At 48.3% G+C, this 18,422-nt stretch overlaps 1 protein-coding gene and 1 long non-coding RNA gene across 3 annotated transcripts; one reads left to right on the plus strand and one right to left on the minus strand.

Moving 5' to 3' along the window:
- Positions 1–1,907: 1,907 nt before the first annotated feature.
- Positions 1,908–5,120, minus strand: LOC136529351 (uncharacterized). 2 transcript variants are annotated; one of them, XR_010777270.1, is made up of 3 exons: positions 4,870–5,120; positions 4,182–4,242; positions 1,908–3,028 (listed from the first exon to the last, which is right to left on the minus strand). It is a non-coding gene; the product is annotated as an uncharacterized lncRNA (long non-coding RNA). The 2 variants fall into 2 exon arrangements; XR_010777269.1 differs by lacking the exon at positions 1,908–3,028 and adding an exon at positions 3,312–3,558.
- A 3,492-nt stretch (positions 5,121–8,612) lies between these two features.
- Positions 8,613–9,005, plus strand: LOC136526114 (uncharacterized). The gene has a single exon (XM_066518881.1). The coding sequence runs from the start codon at positions 8,613–8,615 to the stop codon at positions 9,003–9,005; it is 393 nt and encodes a 130-aa protein (XP_066374978.1).
- Positions 9,006–18,422: the final 9,417 nt, after the last annotated feature.

Raw genomic sequence — 18,422 nt, forward strand, 5'->3', positions numbered from 1 at the left:
TTCAAGTAGTGTATGGTTTTAACCCCTGTGCTCCTATTGATCTTTTGCCTTTACCTACCACTGAGAATGCATAGTGATGCTAGAGAGCGTGCTGATTTTATTCGTAAGTTGCACGAAACAACTAAAGCAAATATTGAAAGAATGAATGAAAAGTATAGAATTGGGTAGTAAAGGTAGAAAAGAGATTAAACTTGAACCGGGTGATTTGGTTTGGTTACATTTGAGAAAAGATAGATTTCCTGAGCTACGTAAGTCTAAATTAATGCCAAGAGCAGCTGGTCCTTATAAGATCATTGAGAAAATAAATGATAATGCCTACAAACTTGATTGCCACCCGAGTTCGGGGTTAGTCCCACCTTTAACATTGCAGATTTGAAACCTTATTTGGGAGAAGAAGATGAGCTTGAGTCGAGGACGACTCCAATTCAAGAGGGGGAGGATGATGAGGACATCACTTCTTCAGAGGTACCCGCTGATCCTCCAACCATTGCAAGGTCCAATGACCGGGCTCGAAAGCGAACTCAATTTAGAGGTGAGCTCGTTCTTAAGCGATACTTTTCATACTTTTGAGAATAGTCTACTACCTAATGATGTATCTTGCTAGGAACATTGATAGGGTCATGAAGGACGTAGAGGGAGTGGGTGGAGGTGATGATGATCAGCAAGGACGTCCAACACAAGCCGGAGGCCTAGTCAACAAGAATTCGAGTCTGCCTCGGCCTCTAGGACCAATCTACCTTAAACTGGTCACCCAGGATGCATCCGGACTTCGTTTTCGATGATCCACATATGGATAGAAAGCTAATTTGATAAGGAAGCCAATCCAAGTGGTTTCACATCAAAAGCTATTCGGAATCAACGGGAATCATCGAAACAAGTCAGCATCCAGAATCTGTCAGGGTGCTGCGACACCGTCTTTTGGTCCGTTGGACCATGTATCGAGTTTGGGCCCTTAGGGGTGCGTCCAGCGGTCTTGCATGACCCTAGAGTCTTCATAAACAGCCGCCACCCCTCCATTAGGGTTCGGGTTTTGCTTAGATTATTCTGTCAGGAACAGTTTCGCCATTCATCGGTTTATGAGACCCCAACTTCGTGAGATAATCATTCATCTGCAATTTGGTTGCGTTCTTTCTTGTTCTTGCTTGTGTTCTTCATTGCGCAGGCAGGGATTAGCCTTCTTGGCGAGGTCAACCTAGTCCGTGACTTGGTTGATAACCAGAGGAGCTGTGGTGCTAAGATTGCAGGGTTCGATCTTTCGATCTGAAGTCAGATCGGTGTGTCATTCTCCGCCACAACGATAGTTACCATCACCTAACGGAAAATCGGGATCCCTGTCTCCATCATAGGTGACGTGGGCCATATGAAATCTTGTTTCGATCCATTTTGGAGATAGTGTTAATGTCGATGCAAGATAGGTGTACGGTTTGCACCAAACATACCTTTGGCTCAGAAATCGTTTTGGGCGCACCCAATGATACTACTACATGACGAGGCTCATGTGGAAGCTCGTTTCAGTCCGTTTAGAGATTAGTGTTAATCTTGACATAAGATAGGTCCACGGTTTGGCGCCAAATGTACTCCTAAGTGACGAGGCTCAAGTGAAGGCTTGTTTCAGTTCGTTTGGAGGCAATGCTAATCTTGACGTAAGATATGTGCACGGTTTGCACCGAACGTACCATAGGCTTGAAAATCATTTTGTACGCACCCGATGAAAGTCCTAGGTGACATGGGTCATGTGGAATCTCGTTTTGCTCCGTTTGGAGACAGTGTTAGTGTCCGTTTGGAGGCAACCAATAAGCTCCAGTGGGTGGAGAAATGTACTGTTGCGGTGGAGCAACAGGAGCTTGTGAGAACTGTGGTGTCGGAGTAGAAGCCAACATGTGTGCTAAACCCCTAAAAGAAGAACTAGCAGAAGAAGTCACCTTCTCCCACTTAATTTTACCATTGGTATTCTTGCGACATACCACATCCTTGTGGCCAAAGTGACCACAAATTGAACAGTTCCCTTTCCAAGAGCACTCACTCTGCATATGTGAATCACCACACCTAAAGCATAGCAGGCCAAAAATGGTTTAACCACAGCGCGAAACTGAGCACTAGTCCCTGAAGAACACCCCTAGGAAGATCCACCTTGGTATGGATGACAGCGCTGCTGACCCTTATGCTTGTTATGGATAGGACCACCAGACTGACTTGATCTGTTCCAGATTCTTTTCGAATATCATCAGTATAAGTCTGTTGCAGCTCAACTCCTGAAGCGTACTCAACCATGTTGTGAAAGTCAGTAACTGGAAAAGCACCAAGCATATGGCGAATAAAGGCCTCAAACCCTGCCTGAAACGTCTAGCCTTCTCTGCATCATTATTGGCTACATGAGGGACAAAGCGAACAATCTTATTAAATCCCACCTCATACTTTGCTACAGTCATGTTGTCTTGTGTGTTATTATTTAGCTCAATTTTCATCTTGTCTAACAAAGTAGCTGAGTAGAAGCTCCTCTCAAATTGGGCCACAAACTCGGGCCATGTGAGAACACCATGAGCAGCAGTCCTAGGTGACTGTACACCTCTCCACCAAATTTGAGCCTCACCCTTCATGACTTGCACAACATAGCGAATTTTGTCTTGAGGCAGCACCTCAAAAGCATCAAGGTGCATCTCAATGTAAGAAAGCCAATCTGCGGCCTGGATAGGAGTTCCATTGCCATCAAAACTCTCCAGCTTCAAGCGAACCCACTCTTTTAGGGACACTCCACTTTGATGACCATCAACCCTAGCAGCAGGTTGGACAGCACCCCGTAGTGATTGCGTCATCAGGAAGAACAGGTTGGGCAGCACCTGCAGGGACCGCGCCATCAGAGACAATAGGTTGGGCAGCCACCGCACGATTAGCCTGCCTAAGAGTCCTCAACTCATTCTGCATTGCCCGCACTGTGGCCAGCAGCTCTACTTGAGTGTCACCATCTGGCTGGGCAACACCCCACGATCTACCTCGACTCGATCTCGACCTTGCCTCTTAGGTGGCATGACTGCAGCCACCAAAATGAAACATATACACATAAATCAACTTCAGGAAATAAAGTTATCGACACAAGGAACATACAACGTACACAAAAAGATATGCAAAACCCAACCCATCCTACATGTGCAGTGTGTCAAATTAAACATTACTTCACCAAGGATTAAAACGTAAGCTTTGATTACCAACTGTAACATCCTACTTTTACGCAGCTAATACTATATTAGAAATAGAAAATTTGGGCAGCAACTAATTGGAAAACACAGCAAGAACAAAGACCACACGGCTCAAGCTTAATAAAAGAAAACATCAACAAATATAGATAACTATTTGACATCAACTCCAGGAGGCACACACCACTCAATTATTACATCGCAGCAACATAATTCAGGTAAGGTTGACAATACTTTAACTTAGACAAAGTGCCACATTGCAAACTGAATTCTTAAAACATGAACATTTATTTTGGTGGTGATGAAGTGACACGTGCATGCATCTAAGTCCCCAAGCCCATCATACTTGACAAAAATGATTAATCACCTGTAAAGAATTAAAGGGTGAGATAAACTCAGCAACCAACTGCTATGAATATAGACACATCTCACAAGTGTTGAGTTTATTAGATTTGTAAATCATATGGACATTCGTAAAGATGAGAAAGGTAACACACAAATAAATTATACAACTCCATATTGTAGCGACATTCAACATTATCATAGGACTAGAGTATCACATCATCCAGGTATTGAAATTCTCCAAAACATCAAGTAAATGACGTATGCATGCTATGATGCAACTCCTTTGAGAGTATTATGTTGGACGGTGCCAAAGTCTCACGCAACTCCATGTACCGGTACTAGTCACAGCACGATGACGGTGACCGGCCTTGATCTCCATATGAAATGCATATGCATGCATATGAATGGTACAGGAATATATAACTCCAAATTGCATAAGCAGAGCATCAGCCCACAATGACCATTATTTCAAGCAACAAGAGGCATCCAATCTAATGAATAAATAAATACATAAGCAAGATATAATTAGGCAAGCAAAACAATGAGGCATATTATTACTCTTGACATAGTGTACTCCATTAAATTCAAAGAGGATGCAAGACATAAATATAAATATAGCATTGGCCACGCCCCTACGTTACTTGCCTTTTCACCGAAGAAAACAACCTCGACAAGCACATCTAAGAACGGTTAGGTGCCACGCTTCCTGATAAAGATAAATATATAGAATTTCTCAATAACAATTATACACCATACAAAGAGTAATTTTAGGTCCTACGCTCAAACGGTCAAGTACCCTCTCCATTTCTATAGAAAGATGAAATCTGAACAACACATCCTGCCACACTGATCCTCCTATTGCGGACAGCCCATTTGTCATTTTCGTAACTATTTTAATACAGCAGGGAAAAACATATTTAAGTACAGTAAAAACATCTACATAAAATTCTCTTCAACTTTGGTATTCACCACAAAATCTAATTCGGTCATCTACTATTTCTAATGGGAGCTACAAACTGAACTCCTATATCAGCAAGTTCTGAAACAGCTCAACTTCGAGATTTTAGATGTCCAAACATAGTTATCCTTGATCAACTCATGCTCCGGCAGTTTAGAATAGAAAAGGAAATATCTATTAATCAGCCTCTTGGCTCTGTAGTTCCATCTCTAAGAAACAAAAACTCTGATCGGTTCAACTGTATGCAATAACCCACGCACAGCCCATCCTCTACCACCTATACGTTTCCTGATTTGACTTGATCCTATATCCAACAAGCAGACCAACGATAACTGGGAGGAAACTACAAGAAGGAAATTTGATCTGTTTAATTACCTAAATGTGACCACGTTTCTCCTTCCTGCCTGCCATGTCCTGCTGTCTCCCGTCCAACAGACAAGAAGGGCAGGTTGATGATGAGGAGCAGCAAGAATTCCCTTCTCTCTTGCGCTGATTTGGGGAAGAAGGCTGAGACCTTGGACACAAAGCCCTATCGCTGGGAGAGCAGAGCGCCGCCTCCAACTCCTCACGAATCCGGGAAGATCGGATCGACCGACACGGAGACGAAGAGGAGGAGGTATGGTAGAATTTTGTAACTGTGGCCCACGACGGACTACATGGGTCGCACTATAAGCGGCAGTCCAGCCCACAAAACAAGGCTTGTGGCTCACGGGATAGCTCGGCGTGGCCTCGCATAGAATCTGTTAGAATACGCCGAATATAATATTCCATGTAAATATTGTATCTTACCTTATTAGATTTAGACATGATCGGCATGTAACCCTACCGTCGGGCTATATAAGACGGGTAGGGAACCCTCTAAAAACACATGCAATCATATACAATAGCCAATACAAACTGACGGGACACGGGATTTGGGTATTACGTCAAGCTGATGGCCTCAACCGGTATAAATCTTGCGCCTTGACACCATCTCGCTCCTGATCTCGCTAACCTCTCCGACAAATCTACCATCGCGGGTAGCCCCCTCGGTGGACCGCCGAGCATCTTTTGTCGACAGTTGACATGCCAGTTAGGGGTGTGCACCAGGTAGGGGTGCACACTGGATCTCTCAAGCTCTCTGTTCGCTCCTAGGCCCGGCCAAACCTTGACGGTCGGATCTATCACCTGGGTCGTCAATGCCGATGGCGACGGAGAAGTCATCCAACCGGTGCAGGCCATCCCTGCACCGATTGCTCCAACAGCTGCACCAGAAGATCCGATCTCGGGATCTCTCCTAAGGTCGCCTTCTTCTCTGACAACACACCCATCGGTGCCGCGCCGGCTGAGGAGGCCAATCAGGAAGGACGATCTGATCTCCTCCATAGATCGGGTCGGTGAAAAGCTAGCTGAGTGCTTGTCGCTCGTAGAGTCAGTCATGTATCGGTCTCCTTACGACGATAAGTTCCTGCCGCTCTAGCACTTCACGATGGTTCACACCAAGCGTTCCACTCGATCGCGACGCCTAAGGTGGCATGATACAGATCTAACCATCACGGCAACTCCAATGGGGCGCACGGTGCAACACCGACCTCTCTCTAGATCCGGTCCGCTTAGGGCCGGACAAGAAGCTCTAGCATAGGATTCCATGGCCGCCTAGCCCTATGGGCTGGCTAATGCGGCTGCTATCTACCAAGACGCCTTGTGCATTCTTTATACTAACCAGTTCGCTCTAGCAATCAACATGGTGCAGATCCGACAACTCGATGATGAATCCATACTCCCCATCTTGGAGGAGGATCCAGGAGCCGAATCTAAGGGCTCCACCAAGACCGTCACCGAGACCATCACCGACATCCTCACCGAGACCCCATCACTGCCCAGGTGTTTCCTCGGGGAACTCTTCATGGTCAGCTACGATAGGCCCCCTTGAGACAAGGAAACTGAATCCCAGCGTGTCGCTCGGGAACACAAGAACACTTACCGCGCTTGACGCCATGCAGCAAAAGACACCGCCATAGCTGCCACAGCAGTGGGTGGTGACGCCATTCAGCAGGGGGGTGCTGCATTGCTCGCAATCTCAATGATGTGTTCCTGCAAGTCGATAGACACCAAGTAAAGCCGACGCCGAACGCCAACCTCGCTGTGGCCATGAACGAGCTCGGCAGGCTCCAATAGACTCCCGAGCTCGCCAAAGCCACCGCCATGCTTAAGGCAGTGGCAGTTCAGGTCCTCAAAATTCGTGAGAACTAAGCTCTATCCCACTCTACTGGGTCTAACCGATCTAGGAGATCAAGGTGATCTCACACCAACCATCCAAGCGGAAGCCATTTCTAGGCTGGCGGCCCCTATCTCTAGAGGGGTCGCGAGGCAATTACGTTGCCAACCCCGGGCAGCCGCCACGCTACGCCAACCCTAACGTCAACCAAGAAGTAAACCAGCCTCGTGGTGGAGACGTTCGGAGCCACCTCAACTAGCTCCATGACGTTCGCTGTCGCATCGACAGGAACCGCAACTCACGCCACAAGGGTGAAATCCTTCACCAATAGGAGTATGACCGAGAGTGGGGTGACCCCGAGGCTACCCTTCAACCACTCGAGCCAGCTAACTTTGGCAACACCGTTCATCCTACTATCGGCAACGTCGCTTGGCTCATTATCTGACCTGACGCCGGCGCCGTCGCCCCACGAGTTGTAGGAGCCGCCTCACCACAAGCCGTCGTTGATGATGCCATCATCATTGATGGCCCGCGAGCTTTCATGATGAGGCTCCATGCCATAGAATGGCCCACCAACATCAAGGTCTCCGGAGTCTAGCCATATGATCGCCATGCCAATCCTGAGCAGTGGCTGACGTGCTATGCCATCACTGTGAAAGCCGACGGCGGCAACCCTGATGTCATGGCGAATTACCTGCCAGTCATGCTCCAACCTGCCGCAATGAATTGGCTCACTAGCCTTCAGCCAGATATTATTGACTCTTGGGATGACCTCAAGAATATGTTCATTGAGAACTACAAGGCGACCTGTGAGCGGCCAGCTAGAGAGCATGACCTAGTGAGGGTTTACTAGAGGACATAAGAGATTCTTTGGAGCTACATCCGATGTTTCTCAGAAGTGAGAAACCAGATTCCTAACATTCTTGAGGTTGAGGTGATCACCTGCTTCGTCCAAGGGCTTTATCATCACGACAAGCTTCGAAGAAAGTTCAACAAGAAGCCATCGACATCAATCGACGAGATGTTCCAAACGGCCATCTAGTAGGCTGATGCTGAAGAGGCCATACTAGGCCACAAAGAAGAAGTTAGCTGGGCTCCCCAGACTGATCGTCTAGCACGCCGCGATGATGATCGCCACGATGACAAACATCCCGACGACCGTGACTGCCGTCGCAATGATCGCGAACGCCGCTCTGATGACTGTGACCGCCACGACAGGCCGAAGGGTTCTAAGCAAAGGCAATTGCGACGCAGTTGACCAAACAATTTCATTGCTTCCATCGAGCTGCCTTGTGCCAAGCGCAATAATAAGGCACCGTTCGACAAGATGCTTGACGGACCGTGCCTGATTCATAAGGGCGCGAAGCATTCCATGAGGGAGTAAATGGGCCTTGCCAAGGCCCTACTTGAGGAGCAGAACAAGAAGCGTGATGACCATGATGATGATGTAGGCATGGATTGCGACCCCCTAGGTATGCGGGCGGTGCTTTCCAAGAACCTGGCAAGACCGTTCATACAATCTTCGGCGGCCAACCAACCACCGAGAATAGGCGTGACCAGAAGCTCATAGGACGGTGGATCCTGGCCATCAAGGCTACCATCACCATCACCAATCCTAGGTACCTCCCCTAGTCGGAGCAGCCCATCACCTTCACTAGGGCCGACTAGTGGGCGGAGATTCCTTACTTCAGATGTTTCCCGCTAGTTGTGGATGACATCATCTAGAAGATGTGCTTCACGAATGTTCTCGTTGACGGGGGGGAGTGCCCTCAATATCCTCTTCGCCAGCGCCCTAAAGGAGTTGGGCCTATCCAAGCAAGACCTTACCATCGTAGATTCTCCATTCTAGGGGATCATTCTAGGTAGGGCATCTCAGCCCCTCGGTGAGATTATGCTGCCTGTGTAGTTCGGCACCTCCGACATGTTTCATATCGAGTACATCACCTTCCTGGTCGCTGACTTTGACACTGCCTACCATGCCATTCTTGGTCGACTGGCACTCACCAAGTTCATGGTTGTACCACACTATTCCTATCTAGTGCTGAAGATGCCAGCGCCAAGAGGGGTCCTCTCCTTGCAAGCCAACCTCACCGTCTCCTATGATTGTGAGAAGGAGAGCCTCGCCCTCGTCAAGGCCTTTGACCTCTCCGCGCGCATGGAGGCCTACCTCACCGAATCCAAGAAGGTGCCTGAAGAAGCTCAGGAGATCCCGATGATGGAGGCGCCTCAAAAAGCTACCAAGGCCAAGGAAACCAAGGAAGTGAGCCTGGGCCTCACCGATTCGACCAAGACCATGAGATCGGGGCCCACCTAGACCCCAAATAGGAATACGCACTCGTCAGCTTCCTATGTACCAACACAGATGTGTTTGTATAGAAACCTATAGACATGCCTGAGGTACCAAGGGAGCTGATCGAGCACTCAAGCATGTCTCACCGACCGACAAGTCGATCAAGTAGAAGCTCCGACGATTCACACATGACAAGAAGGAGGCTATTAGGGCAGAATTAAACCGGCTTCTAGTAGCTAAATTTATCAAAGAGGTGTATCATCCTTAGTGGTTGGCTAACCCAGTGCTCATTCAAAATAAGAATAAAGAATGGAGAATGTGCGTTTATTACACCGATCACAACAAACACTACCCTAAAGACCCCTTCGGTCTCCCTTGCATCGACAAGTTCATAGATTCCACCGTCGGTTGTGAACTACTTTCTTTCCTAGATTGTTACTCAGGTTATTACCAGATCTCCTTAAAAGAGGAGGACCAGATCAAAACGTCCTTCATCACACCGTTCGGCGCCTACTGTTACACCACCATGTCCTTTAGACTAAAAAACGCTGGTGCAATGTATTAGAGGGCCATCCAACGATGCCTTAAAAATCAAATTGGCCACAACGTTTAGGCCTACGTCGATGATGTAGTAGTTAAATCGAAGATCGCCAATAACCTCATCGCCGACCTTGAGCAAACATTCAAACCCTTAAAGAATACCGATGGAAACTAAATCAAACCAAGTATATATTCGGTGTCCCATCCGACATCCTTCTAGGCTACATCGTTAGCGCTCAGGGGATCAAGGCAAACCCTGAGAAAGTCTTAGTCATCACCAAAATGCAGCGGCCGACCAGTGTCAAAGACGTCCAAAAGCTTACAGGGTGCATGGCAGCCCTAAGCCGCTTCATATCGCGATTGGGTGAGAAAGGTCTCCCCTTCTTCAAGCTACTCAAGGCCAGTGAGCGTTTCAAGTAGACGAAAGAGGACGAAAAGGCCTTCGCCGAACTCAAACAGTTCCTAACTTCGCCTCCAATTATGACTGCGCCTTAATCCGGTGAAACTATTGATTTACAACGCCGTGACCTCCAAGGTTGTCTGCACGGCTATTGTCTTTGAGCGCGAGGGGGCTAGGCATGCGTACAAGGTCTAGAGTCCTAACTACTTGATCAACGAGGTCCTGAACAAATCCAAGACTCGGTATCCCTAGGTCTGGAAGCTTCTGTATGTAGTCCTGATTACATCCCGCAAGTTTTGCCACTATTTTGAGTACTACAAGATCATCGTAGTTACCGAATTCCCTCTCGGGGACATTCTCTGTAACAAAGAAGCTAGCGGGTGCATTATCAAATGGGTGATCGAGCTCAGCACCTACTCCATCAAGTTTAGGAGCCAGCCGATTGTTAATTCATAAGTTCTGGCAGATTTCATCGCCAAATGGACTAAGATCCAAGAGCCTATCCCATCCGATTGCCCTGAGCACTAGAAAGATGTATTTCGATGGGGCTCTCAACATTGAAGGCGCCGGGCAGGTGTACTGTTCATTACTCCCTCCATGGATGAGCTCCGTTATGTACTCTGGATCCATTTTTTGGCCTCCAACAACGCCGCCGAATACGAAGCGTGCCTTCATGGTCTTTGTATCACCGCTAAACTTGGCATAAAACGCCTCATAGTGTTTGGCGATTCCACCTTGGTCATCAACCAGGTCAACAAGGACTGGTCCTGCACCAGCGAAAAGATGGTCACTTACTGCACCGAGATTAGAAAATTGGAAGGAAAATTCTATGGCATTGAGTATCATCATGTTGTTCGGGACGCTAATCAAGCAGTCGATCGCCTGTCTAAACTAGGGTCTTCTAGAGATAAATTCCCAACAGGTGTGTTTGTTCAAGATCTCATAACTCCATCCATCAAGGAAGGGTAGCCAATTGATGAAATGCCCCCTGCCAAGTAGTTAGTCCTGGAGGTGCATACTCCTAGCCCCAATTGGAGAGAGGGCAGTTCATCAAGTATCTCACCGTAGCTGAGGTATCGAGCGACAGAATAGAGATGGAACGACTCATTCGTCGTAGCAAGCACTATGTGCTTGTTGATGGAAAGCTAATGCGAAAGAATGCCAAGGAAGAGCTGTTGTAGAAGTGTATCTCCCAAGAGGAGGGTGAAAAATTACTACTCGAGTTCCATGTCGGCTCCTATGGCAACCATGTAGCCTCCAGAATTCTAGTCGACAAGGCTTTCCGAGTTAGTTTTTACTGGCCAACCGCTGTGGCAGACGCAGAGGTGCTCGTTCGGTGCTGTGAGGGTTGCTAATTTTTTTGCCAAGCAAGTACATGTGCCAGCACAAGCCTTCAGACCATCCCCTCATCATGGTCCTTCACATGCTGGGGACTAGACATGATCGGGCCTTTCAAGCCAGCTCTGGGAGGCTTCAAATACGTATATGTCACCATTGATAAGTTCTCCAAGTGGATTGAGTACAAGCCCCTTATCACCGCAACTACAAAGAAGGCAGCCGAGTTGTTTGAGGACATCATGCATCGCTTTGGCCTGCCAAATAGCATCATAACCGATCTTGGTTCTACATTCACCGGTAACGATTTCTAGGGTTTTTGTGAAGATCGATGCATCTCTGTCAAATACATCTCGGTCGCCCACCCTAGAGTCAATGGCCAGGTTGAACGGGCAAATGGCATGATCTTAGATGCCCTCCAAAAGAGGCTATATAAGACGGATGAGAAGCATCCGGGCAGATGGCAGAACAAATTACCAGTCGTCGTCTAGGGACTCCGGACCTAGACTAGTCGCAATACCGGTGTCTCCCCGTATTACTTAGTGTACGGTTTGGAAGCCATTTTGCCAGCCGATATTACCTTCTGAGCACCACGGGTTGAGAACTTTGATGAAGAACAGTCGGCTATTGCCCAACAAGAGGACATCGATCGCCTTGAAGAAGAGCGCCTAGTTACGTGTGTCCGTACGGTCAAATACCTAGCAAGCCTACGCAGATATTACAACCGACGTCCATGAACCATCCTTTGTGGTCGGCGACTTGGTTCTTCGTCGAAAGCTGAAGACCGATGGCCTGCACAAACTCTCATCGCATTGGGAAGGGTCGTTCATCGTCAAGGAAGTCACCAAACTAGGGTCTTATAGGCTATGCGACTTCGAGGGGGTGGACGTCCCCAACTCCTGGCACATCAACCTCCTTAGGTGTTTCTATCCTTGAAGCTTTCTACTAAACATATGTATTTCTCCATATTTGATGATTCAATAAAGTTTCCACTGATTTTTCCAATTATGTTCTCTGTTTGTGTTCTCCATTATTTTTGCCACTACAAATAGTTTCTCCATGTTTTCTCTAGTTTTTCGCCATATTTCTCCGAATACTCTCCGTAATTTGATGACTCCACAACGTGCCAGTTGCTGACTCTCTGTGCGTATGATTGCCAACATACTCTCCACCCCACGCGCCGACCAGCCACATTTTTTCTCATGCCATCTAGAAGTGGCCCTGACCTTGACTTCTTCCTACACGTGCACGAGCCATGCTCTACACTTTGGACAGTTAGCAACGGCTCCTTGGCGACGCTTTCTTCTCTTACGCGCACATGGGTACCGGCCACTCCGTGCTATAGAGCTTGAGGGGTAGCTAGGGCTGATCGGTGTGGTATAAAACTAACTAGAAAGCAACTAAAACATATCTAACATATGAATGAAATGGACTCCCAAATGGCATTCAGTGTTTACGCCAACCGTTAGGAAACTTTACACGGCATTTTCATGCAAAATGTTTTTTTCCTAACCTATTGCGTATTGTTCGCTTCTTCGTCGAATTGGTCGACGTATGAAGCAAGCTTCCCTGCCACCACCTCTGCCTCGTCCTCCAGCTTCATGATCCTCGCTGCACTTGTCCCAGCATCATTCCCTCGGGTGGTTCAAAGCTGATGCAGTCCAGCACAGGTTTTATCCCTGCAACTACTGCCTCCAGCTTCTCCTCCTAGGCCTTCACCTGCTCTCCAAATACTTTGAATTGAGCCTTCGAGTTATACCGGTACTCGGCAACACACTAGATGCATGATAAACTTGCTCTTAACACCGCAAGAATGGTTTTAGTAGAAGGCATACTTACATTCAAGATCCATTGCGATCCATTCGGTCTTCTCCTCCGCCTCTTCCTTCTCCTTTTGGACTTGGGCGACGGCCTCACGGGAGAGGCCAAGCTTCATCTCCAAGTCTGCACAAGACAAATCATAACCAATGATCCTAAGTACAAATAGAGCAGGACCTAGGATTGTACCTTTCTGCTAGTCGGCGCTGCGACTAAGCTGCTCGGTCAGCGATCAGTTCTCCACTTCAAGCGCCTGGTGCTCTTTTTCCAACGCTAGGATTTTCACCTCTAGGTCCTCCTCTCGATGGTGCATTCTGGTCAACATCCCCTTGATGTCGATCACCAATGACTGTAGCTTCTTATTCTCTGCTAGAACCGGAGCCATTTTGTCCAGCTACCATCGCTAGTGTTCAGACGTCTTCATCACATCTTGAGAACAACACAGTGACAATATTGTTTTAGACTTACTTCAATTCGAGCAACCATCGACGATAGGCTAGCCCTCAACTTCTTCACCTCCACGCTCACCTCCTCCTCTTCCAGCATGTCAAACTCATCGCCACGCCGAACAACTGTGCGAAAGACCTAAGGACGCCTGGCGGCTTCTCGTGGTATTTCTTCAACTTCTACAGCAGCCATCATCGAAGGAGACCTCCTTGAATGCTCTTGTGCCTGAATTGGACATCTGAGGCCCATCCCCATCGTCTACAATGCCACAGGCATTGCCTGCTCCGTGGCCATGGGTGGATCCCGCACTTCGCCATCAGGCGCATCCCCGTGTTGTTTGTTCTTGCTCTAGCAAGGTCAACGGGCATACTTGTCGTTGCCCGCACCTCTTCGTCGCCTGGTGAACCTGTGGGGTCACCTTCATCATGCGCTCCACCACCAAGGGAGGTCGACTCGGTGGCTCCTCCATGTTAGGCGCAACCAGGTCCACGACCGGTGTCTCCTCAATAATAGGGGCGACCGGGTCTACTCCCGATCGGCCCTGCTCGGTGTCAGGAGTTTCTGTCTCCGTGTCGCGCTGCCCATCATCGTCAAATGACAAACACATCTCTTTAGTTGACTACGCACTATGCCGAGCAATTACTTCATCAAAAATTTAATAAAAAACTCCAAGGATATTGCGAACGGAGAACAACTTACAACTATGATTCATGCCAAACTATTCTGAAGCGACGTGCTTGCCCAGAACCAACCTGTCCAGTGGTACAATCACCTGTCATCTCCGAAGTCCTTGGGCCGGTGGCCTCGGTCGCTACCACCGGGGTCGCCCAAGCAGGCTCAGGGACTTGGCTAGTAGCTCTAGCTACCACCATAGGGGTTGCCCATGTAGTCTCAGGGAGTGCGGCTATGGCCTCCTGTGCTCGGCGCGTACCCCTCATTTCTGCCCCAGTGCGACTAGCCGGTGGGGGCATCTCGGTGGTCGGAGTAGGGGCCACCATTGCTCCATTGTCGTTTGATGAGTCTGACACCACCATCCTTCGCCTCCGGGGAAGGGTAGGGCCTCCAATGTTAACTCCTCCCTCTTCATGGCGGGAGGAACCAGATACTTTCTTCCTCTTCAAGGATGGCTCGTCTTCAACTAGCCATTTCCCTCGAAGCTTTTCACAGACATAGTTGGTCCGCTCATCTTCGTCTCCAGCTCCAGTGCCGTCCGACCTCTCCTTGCTAGCCCCCGAGCTAGACTGATGCTGGGGACTACTCCATCGGGCATCGACCGCGGTCGACTAGTCATGAGACAGCATGGACAAGAAGTACACCACCCAATCCTACCCATGAATCTTCAAATGCATGAGTAAATATGTTGCTTAAATGCACATAGTTATGAACACACGTTGAATAGATCATTACCGTTGGGGAAGGCTTGTGATGTTGAAAGCCCTTTGTTGGTCCCTCATGGTAGTGTGCACCAAGACATTGAACAGCATCACAATGCAATGTTTTACTTCATCCCGCTCTATATCTCCGGGCACTTTGTGGGTGCCATCGATATCTCCCCAGAATTCATATGCGGGGTGCGCCCTCTCCTTGCAGGGCTGAGTTCGCTGGAAAATGAAATTTGTCGCCACCATAGTCGCCCTATCAGGGAGGACACTATGCACCACCAAGTTGTTTAGCGACATTTCGCTGCTTGGTGATCACACCCACTCCTCATTGTGGCTGACCTCACGAGCCGCCTTCTTCAAACCTCCACAGATCGTCTTTGGCGCAATGGATTCAGATCTGGATCTAGGGACTCATAGATTTGGGTGGCGGTGGAAACAGCGGAACCCTAGAACTAGCAGTGGCGGTGCAAGCGCTGTCACTTGAGAAGGAAGGCGGAAGAAATGAGAAACTACTACTGAAGAGTGGAGAAGTGCGTCGTGCCGTGGGAGAGCTATATAACGATTAGCCCCCGCCCTTTTGCCTCTAGGGTTTTTTTTGGAAATTATGCCACGCCACACGTGCTCGCTCCCACAACCATTGCGCCATGTGCATGTGCATGCACGCAATTAATGCACGTCACTCTGTATTCACCACAGTCACCGCTTCATGGGCCGCCTTCTGTGTCGTCACATTTTCCTTCAACTAGAAGATAGGAACGGGCGGCTCAGATTCATTTGTTGCTCTGTTCATTCTTGCTATGGTTACTCCAAGAAATTTTGATGGATAGCAAAGGATTTCTATTTCGCAAGCATTTTTCCGTATTGGTGACATATTTGCAAGGCTTTTTCTTTGACCTTGCTACAAGATTTATTCTTCATCTTCTAGCAAGCTCGGGGACTAAGTGTCTACACTTCACCTAGCGGCGAATGTATTGTTTTTTGGTGATTTTAACCTTCAGCTACACTGGGGACAGGTTTTTTCTTTGAAAACACTGGGAAATGATTGCATCCACAGCTACGCTGCGGACCGCATTTTCTTTCTTGAAACCTGCTACAAGATTTATTCTTCATCTTCCAGCAGGCTCGGGGACTATAGTGTTTGCACTGCACCTCATGGTGCATGCACTGATGTTTTGGTTACACCAAGTACTGTTACTTAATGCCTCTGTTTTGCTTCAGTCATCACGTCACTAGCGTAACGCAACTGGCACTTAAGTGTGTACACTACATCAACCAAGAATTTTCAATTTTTTTCTTGAGCTCCATACATCCTATTGGTGGACCTCACTTGGCTAAGTCCAAGACTTACTGGCCACTTTAACTGGTCAGCAGCTATCCTCATAGGTCGGTACGCCAGTCAGGCTGGTTGGCAAACTTCTTCACCACCAAGGCCACTAGTCAAACTGGTCAGCTACCATTTTCATCGCTCGGATCATCAGTCAGATTGATTGGCTCCATGTCAAACTGCTCAAATTTGATCAAGGTGGCGCCACCAAGCGAATACAAGGTGCTTGGGGACTAACTATGGGGGGGTCTGACCCCAGGTACCCATGGCGGACTACAAGGGCCGCACTGTAAGGGGCGGTCCAGCACACAAGAACAAGGCTTGCGGCTCATAGGATAGCTCGGTGTACACCGCAAGACACCTCGGCAGCATCCTAGACTAGAGATAGCATAGAATCTGTTAGGATATGCCGAATTGTAGGGTCGAGATGGCGAACTAGAGGGGGGTGAATAGTCCTTTCTAAAATTAATCACGTCGGCTAACCGAAACAAGTGCGGAATTAGAACTATCGGTCTAGCCAAGACTACACCCCTCTATCTATGTTCTCTAGCACCTTCCAAAGATACTAATTAAGCAACAGAGGTGACAGGCTAGCTAGAGCTCACCTTACCAATTCTAGGAGCAAGGTCACACAAACCTATGTCACTAGTACTTTAAGCAACAAGGGAGCTCCTACACATGCTAGTAACCAAAAGCTCAAAGCCAACTAAGCTCACTAGCAATGCTTAATAACAAGGCAACTAATGCCAAATTAGAGAGCGCAAATACTTAGCTACACAAACTAAGCAAAGTGACTAACAAGGTTACACAAACCTAATTAGCCACGCAAGGGAGCTACTTCTATGCTACACAAGCAAGAAGGTAACTAGTAAGCTACACAAGCTAACTAGTTACAAGAGCAACTACTCAAGCACAATGTATATGAAAGTAATTACAAGCTTGTGTAACAAGGATGCAAACCAACGGGAAGAACAAGGTTGACACGATGATTTTTCTCCCGAGGTTCACATGCTTGCCAACATGCTACGTCCCCGTTATGTCGACCGCTAACTTGGTGGTTCGGCAGCTAATTGGCATCACCCGCCAAGCCCGTACATCGGGCACCACAAGAACCTACCCCGAAAGTGAGGGTAGCTCAATGACATGCTCAACTAGAGTTGCTCTTCGTGGCTCCCACAGAGCGAGCACAATGCCCCTCACAAAGCTCTTCTCCGGAGCATCGCACAAGCCTCTTGCGGGCTTCAACGGAGACCACCACCAAGCTGTCTAGGAGGTGGCAACCTCCAAGAGTAACAAGCACCACCGGCTTGCAACTCGATCACCTAGTGCCACTCGATGCAACCTCATGATGCAATCACACTAGAATCGCTCTCTCACATAATTGAATGATCACTATCAAGTATATGTGAGATGGAGGGCTCCCAAGCACTACTACACAAGCCACCAAGGCTCTAGTGTGCTCAGCTACAGGCCCAAGGCCGACCATGGCTTCTATTTATAACCCCATGAACAAATAGAGACGTTACCCCTTCACTGGGCAAAAGTCGGGACGACTGGACGCTTCGGTCCGATCGACAGGACGCTGGACCTCAGCGTCCGGTCGTGTGATGCATGCCACGTGTCCCCTGCTTCAAATACTGTTTGCTCGATCTCAATGGTCATTTGTCAACCGGACGCAGTAGCTTGAACTGACCGGACACAGCAACCCCAGCTTCCGGTCGTTTCCAGTAAGGTACCAGACATGATCAGACGCGTCCGGTCGATCGTGATCGGACGCAGCACCAGCGTCCGGTCACTCTCTAGCCTTTCTGCTCTGCCTGCATCACCACACGTCACCCTGACCGGACGCACACAGTCAGCGTCCGGTCACTTCCAGCGCCAGCGTCCGGTCGATGACCGACGCCTGCACGCTGTCTGCCATCACTGACCGGACGCAGGACCCCAGCGTCCGATCACCACGTGACCAGCATCTGGTCCACTCTGTGAGACCCTATCTTTTCTATATAGGGCGCCGGTGGAGTTTCAAACCCTTCTCACCTCCGTTCCATTGCCGAGTTGATCCACATCAACTCCAACTTCATCTCCTTTATAAATGTGCCAACACCACCAAGAGTACACCACTATGTGTATGTGTGTTAGCATTTTCACAATCATTTTTCAAAGGATTAGCCACTCAACTTACACGCTAATCAATC

Source organism: Miscanthus floridulus, chromosome 19, assembly GCF_019320115.1.
Source record: "Miscanthus floridulus cultivar M001 chromosome 19, ASM1932011v1, whole genome shotgun sequence".
Classification (NCBI taxonomy): domain Eukaryota; kingdom Viridiplantae; phylum Streptophyta; class Magnoliopsida; order Poales; family Poaceae; genus Miscanthus; species Miscanthus floridulus.